The following is a 5,759-nucleotide window of genomic DNA, read 5'->3' as shown; positions in this document are numbered from 1 at the left end:
GGGGGAAGGGGGGACGGGGGCCTCCGATTGGATCCCTGTCTTTAAATCTGGATTGTGTCTCTCTCTTATTTCAAAGCAAAATGCATCACTTGAAACTCACCTGTCAGGAAAAAATAGTAATCACTCAAAGTTGAGTTTCTTTTCGCTTGTAATGATTCATGACTCGAGAACCTGATGGTTGTAGCTTCAAAGAAAAAAGTGCACTTACTTTTCGGACGAATCTTGTGGTGTCAGCAATTCAACCTGTTAATAATTTCGCAACTTAAAGATGCGGATGGCATTAGATCCATTGTAAGCACCCATACCGTAAGGCGACATGCAATTCACGTGATAAATAAAGTTCTCCTTTCTTTTTTCAATTTTTAAACCTGGTCGTATTTCGCTTACCCTTTTTAATCGATGACAGAAAGAAGAAATATTTTTCATTTTCAATGTCCAGGCAAAGCATTAAATACACAAAAAGTCCTTAAGGATGCTCGTCTAACGTTGCAGCCATCAACGACAAGTTCCATTTGTTGTGCTTACGGCCTGAGCCAAAAGCATAAGCAAAATAAGTATAATTGATGTAGTAACCACGACTAAAGGTCTAAAGTTCTTTTAAAACGGGTTCATGTGTTTGGTAAACCGTCTCTCGTCCGTTGATATCGTATTCCCGTCATTTATCATCATGTGACTTTTGACCACGGTGTCTTACTTACACTGCCGACTTACGTGCAAGGGCCCAATCGTACGTGTGGTCTTCCTGGTCTTCATCTGTCTTCTCATGATCGTCATTTTCAGACTCGTCGACTCTCGCTAGCAACTCAGCCCAAAGAACAATTTAAGGTTGGTGTAGCAGAGTCTCTTTGCTCTCGTCTAGACCTTAATCCTCTTTTGCCCGTTGTTTGTCCGCTTTTTGTATCCGGAGTGTATGTCCCCACAATAACCGCAGTTGTCACCATTCCTGTTTTTATTCTTGTCGTCACTCAAACGCTTAAAGATCTCAATCATCGGCATCACTATCATGATTATTATTGTTATTCCTTCCAACTCAGATCAAACACGCCTTCGTAACAATTTCCCGCTTGAAGAGCTCCATTTTTGTGTTTCCGGCCTCTAGGACTCGATACTTTTTGTATTTTCCCTTCGTTCCACGTCTCTCGCTCTTTCTCTCTCTTTGCTCCATGATTTGTGATCTTGGTGTTGACGATGACATTGTATTCTACGAGTACTTGCACTGATTAAAACGAGGACAAATGACACTACGACGAGGTCATCATCAATCCTGTTCCTCGAGCTTGATCCCACTCATCATACCACGCTCCGCTTACTAGAGTGCGCACATGAACAGAACGTCACCCAGTCGCACCCAAACCAGATGATAACCAAACCACCCACCTTTTCTCATAATCTCTATCGTTTGATATTGGTGTCTCCTTCCTGATCCTTCTATTACTTACTATTGCGTCTAATCCTCTTCACCGTCAAACCAAGATACCAAATCCACTCACCTCCCATCGACCTGGTTCTCCGAGGTTAATCCATTATTTTTCAACCATTCTCTGATTTGAGATTAATTGAAAACCCCAATCCAGAAGACTTGACTGCTCACCAATAGGAACATTTTACAGACATAACTACTTGCCTCCCGGTTTTTCTCCCTCAATTTCTCTCAATTCAGTGAGGGTTATTTTTTTGGCCACAAAATTGTTTGGTTGATGGGTGTCTCCTGAAGCATGTGATTGATTTCCCCGGCTTTCTCTCGGTCATTCGATTTGCTTGTCTCTATCTAGAACACACTCGGACCACACATACAGTTGCGAACATATTGTACTTACACAATCACAGACAAAATTCCACTCGTTCCCTTGGATCTTGATATCATTTTTACGAAGGAACTGACACGATCCAGTTCCACTTCCAACCGAATGTTGGCTGTAAGTCAAGGTTATGGTAGCATACTGCCTCGGCTCTCTGGGACAAGTTACAATGGTGATCCATCTTGCACTAACTTATGGACCCTCGAGACGGGTCAATATAAATACGGCGATGGCTTCTGTGGAGTAAGTTACCAATAGGTCCTCTTTCAAACCAACGTCCACAGTTGGACACAGACTCCAGCCATGAGTGAGCCGTAACAGATCAAAGGTTTCTCTGACACCTCTGAACATACGTACACAAAAGTGAACGAGAACCGATAGTAAGTGGAGACTTGACAAACGTGTCGGGGAGTTATCTGACAATGGCCATTTCTTCCCGTCAAGTGTAATTATTGGTCATTGGACGAAAATTTAGACTCGTTCCAGAGCGTTCGTCCTCGATTGGAGAGGAAAGCGACTTGTCCACGAGGATGGAATACAACATGCTACAATTGTTCCCAAAGAGAGTCTCTCAACTAACTTGCTGTTGTGTGGCTACAATTACTTGGCTCGCTCGCTCGCTCATCTCGAGCATAAGAACCAGTATTGTCGGCAGTTGTGGACCCACTCCGTTTCCGTTGTGTTTTCTAATATTAACCAAGAGATAGATGGATAGAACGGATTTCTTACTAATCAAGCCTCTTTAAGCAATTAATTGGGATCGGTCCGTTGTAGAAAACGGGTTGTGAAAAAGAGTGAGAGATGTTTTTGATTTGACTTACCATAAACAGTCTATCCTTTTGAAAGCCCATCAGAGCCCTTCTGCGGAGAGCACCTGGTGGTACAAAGGTCGGATTTTTGAGAATGTGTGATTGATGATGATGCTCCCAGAATATTAATGTCGTTATCAGCCATTGACAGATGAATTATAGTCCTTGAATGGGCACTCGCCAACCTACCGGAGTGTCCCTTAATCATCTTGCTTCGACTCTATTCTCACCTTTGGATCTGCAAGTCATCTTAGGAATATGAGCGTACTGGAATACGCTTGTACTTTTAAGTACGTGATCCTCGAATGGACCACTGGCTTTCTCGCTTAGGCTCAGAATCGGCCTTGATCCAACAAGCTAACAAATTCCTAACTGACGTACTGGATGAACGGACTACGTGCCTGTCGTCTCTCCGTCACTTGCTTCAGCATCAACGGCCTTCATGTTTTATTCATGACCTTGATCATCGGTCGAATGGTCGTGGCTCATATTCTTCATTCCTTTTTTCCGCGTCCCAATAGCATAAAATGGACGTATCGAGAATGTACAGTAAAAAGTCAGTTGCCTCTGCGGGCCTCGCCCGAGACTTGACACACACGAACAGACTCGATTTTTTAGATAGATACGTAGATAGACAGATAGACACCCACTTGACCAGCTAACATGCATTTTCTTGCATCCCCGCGTGCTCTGGCTAATGTGTGGAACACACCTATACGTGGCCTTGACGTCACATATGTGTCCTTGTTTGCTCTTGGTTACTGATTTGTCCTTTTCTGTTTGTCTTTGACGGAGCTCCTGACCTCAAGAGAACGAGGCTCAGAGTCATTGCCCGCCAAGAAATTATGGCCATATCCGACACGCTCTCTCAATTTGAACTTGTCCATGATTTTGCAAACAGTTTCTTTCGTTTTTGGTTGACCTTTCATGAATTGAGTGTCTCATTCCTCTCGAGTTGAGCTGCCCCCACCCATCCAGCCGTAATCGAGTTCTTGGATTTGATCTACATTCATGGTCATTCTCTCTAGGTGGTGGATGATCTCATCATTCAAACCGATAAGAAAACCAATGACCTTGACGTGGAGAAAATTGTCGACCGCCATGTAAGCAAATGTGTCACCTGCGAATCCCTTTGAGCCCTTTTCCAACGTCCCCAGTCCCGTCCTCTAAAACCCTTGCACTGATGATCCATCCATCCATGTTATTCAGGCGGTGGATTCGCTCATGTTTTGACGTGATGTTCTGTTCTGCTGCTTGCTGACATGAGATTCGCAACTCTTTCGACTCATGGTTATGTCTTGCCACCGGTTTCCATTACCGCTTTAATTGGTTTGAGTTTCATCTTAATCCGTGTTTAAGAGCAAATCACCACAGCAACCCCCAGCATGTTGGCGATTGCGCTCTTGATTGTGATCCATTCCATTCCACCTTGTTTTTCCACATCCTGCAAATTTTGATCCTGTCATGCTTTTGTTTGCCTATGATGACATGACGAATGAGACTCCGCTTGAAATCAGGACTAGTGCGACTCCCTTTGCTTTAGAAATGTACATACATGATTGACTGATGGTGTAAATATTTTGGGAATGTAACATAGGGAAGTAGTATGAGGGTTAATTAGCATTTTGAATTAGATTGCAGCTACTGATACTAGATAAATACTGAAGAAAGATTTGTACCGGGCATTATTTTAGGAACGAGGCACTACGCACGTTCCGATCAAATAAAACCCAAATCATGTTTTCAAAAATTCGTTTAATATCGACCACATTTTCACAATATGTCGAGATATGTCTCTGAAGGCATACAATTAATCAAACGCTAATATTGTATGCATGATTAGCGTGTCCGTCCTTGGCTAGTTGTGCCACAAACTACTATTGTACTAACTCTAACATACAAAAGAAAGCCCTCTCTTGGACCAAAGCTACCAGCTTCGTAGACAAATTGTGTAGCCGCCAATGTGCTTCTGACCATCATGCATTCTTAGGGTCACATTGACCATCGTTGTATTAATCTGTTTTTCCACGTGTTCCAGGTTGAGACGGTTTTGGAAAATAGTCGCGCTGAAGCTATTGTCGAGGAAACCGAGGGCGAAGAGCGACCTGCTTCCAAAGTCAAATTCACCGAAGATAAATCTGACGAGGACGAGGAGGTAAAACTAGTCGTGCTACTTGACGAAACGCCATTGAGGGTCGGAAGTCCTTACTAATTGGTTTCTCTTTGTTTCAAAAGGCCGCTCCCACCAAAGGATCAAAAGATGCCGAGGAAAAGACAGGCAATTCGCTCAATCCTCCTGGAGGAGGCAAGAGTAGGTGAGTGGATGTCGGAGGGTCGAATCTAGGTCGCTGGCTTCAAGGACACGTCCGCTTCAAAGACAGATTAGTCCTCCTTAGGCCAGCTATGCGAGAACAAGCACGGATGATAGAAGGATACTAATTGATTTCTGTTCCAGGAACGACAACTCGAATGTTCGTCGCATGCACACGGCTGTTCGTCTCAATGAAGCCATCGTCAGCAAATCCCATGAGGCCAAACTAGTCATTTTGAATCTGCCCAGTCCTCCCAAAACCATTGGCCCGGATCGTGATTCCAGCTGTAAGTGTGATCAACTAGTTGGGTTCCTTCTTTTTTGAAGCCTCTTCGTTTCTACGATTTCTTTCGATTTTCCTCCGAATCAAGAAGATTCATCTGTTTATATACCGCAACATGTTTTATAGAGGCTGGCCATGAGAACCCACATTTTTTTTCTTGCAGATATGGAATTCTTGGAAGTGCTCACGGAAGGCCTTGAACGCGTGATGATGGTTCGTGGTGGCGGACGCGAAGTCATCACGATCTACTCTTAGACTTAATGTATGGAACATAAGAGCATTCACACATCACCCTTGGCCAAGTCCAAAGTTCTCAACCCATCCTGACAGCCGTATTCATCACATCTACCACCCACACAAAATGTCTCGATGTGGATCATGATGGCCTAACCCACCAACCCAAATTTAGAACGAAAAAGAGTCGGACAACGAACAACTACAACAACAGTGCGGGAAGCGGTGTCTAGCATCCGTCGTCTGAACTTTGGTGCTAAAACACGACAACAAAATTGCTCGATTTTCCACCGTATCACTACTCCTCATCCCTCCCACCCCCC

At 43.9% G+C, this 5,759-nt stretch overlaps 1 protein-coding gene across 1 annotated transcript in view; it reads left to right on the top strand.

Moving 5' to 3' along the window:
* Positions 1 to 5,759, top strand: part of LOC131885499 (solute carrier family 12 member 4-like) — a gene marked incomplete in the record, with an annotated part of 37,855 nt that overhangs the window by 31,528 nt on the left and 568 nt on the right. The window contains 6 exon segments of the mRNA XM_059233564.1: positions 781 to 825; positions 3,637 to 3,711; positions 4,647 to 4,763; positions 4,844 to 4,923; positions 5,064 to 5,206; positions 5,366 to 5,728. Coding sequence (XP_059089547.1) covers positions 781 to 825; positions 3,637 to 3,711; positions 4,647 to 4,763; positions 4,844 to 4,923; positions 5,064 to 5,206; positions 5,366 to 5,457 — 552 coding nt within the window.

Source organism: Tigriopus californicus, chromosome 8 (genome assembly GCF_007210705.1).
Source record: "Tigriopus californicus strain San Diego chromosome 8, Tcal_SD_v2.1, whole genome shotgun sequence".
Taxonomy (NCBI): Eukaryota; Metazoa; Arthropoda; class Copepoda; order Harpacticoida; family Harpacticidae; genus Tigriopus; species Tigriopus californicus.
The sequence above is the reverse complement of the archived record's forward strand: the minus strand, read 5'-3'. Positions and strand labels throughout refer to the sequence as shown.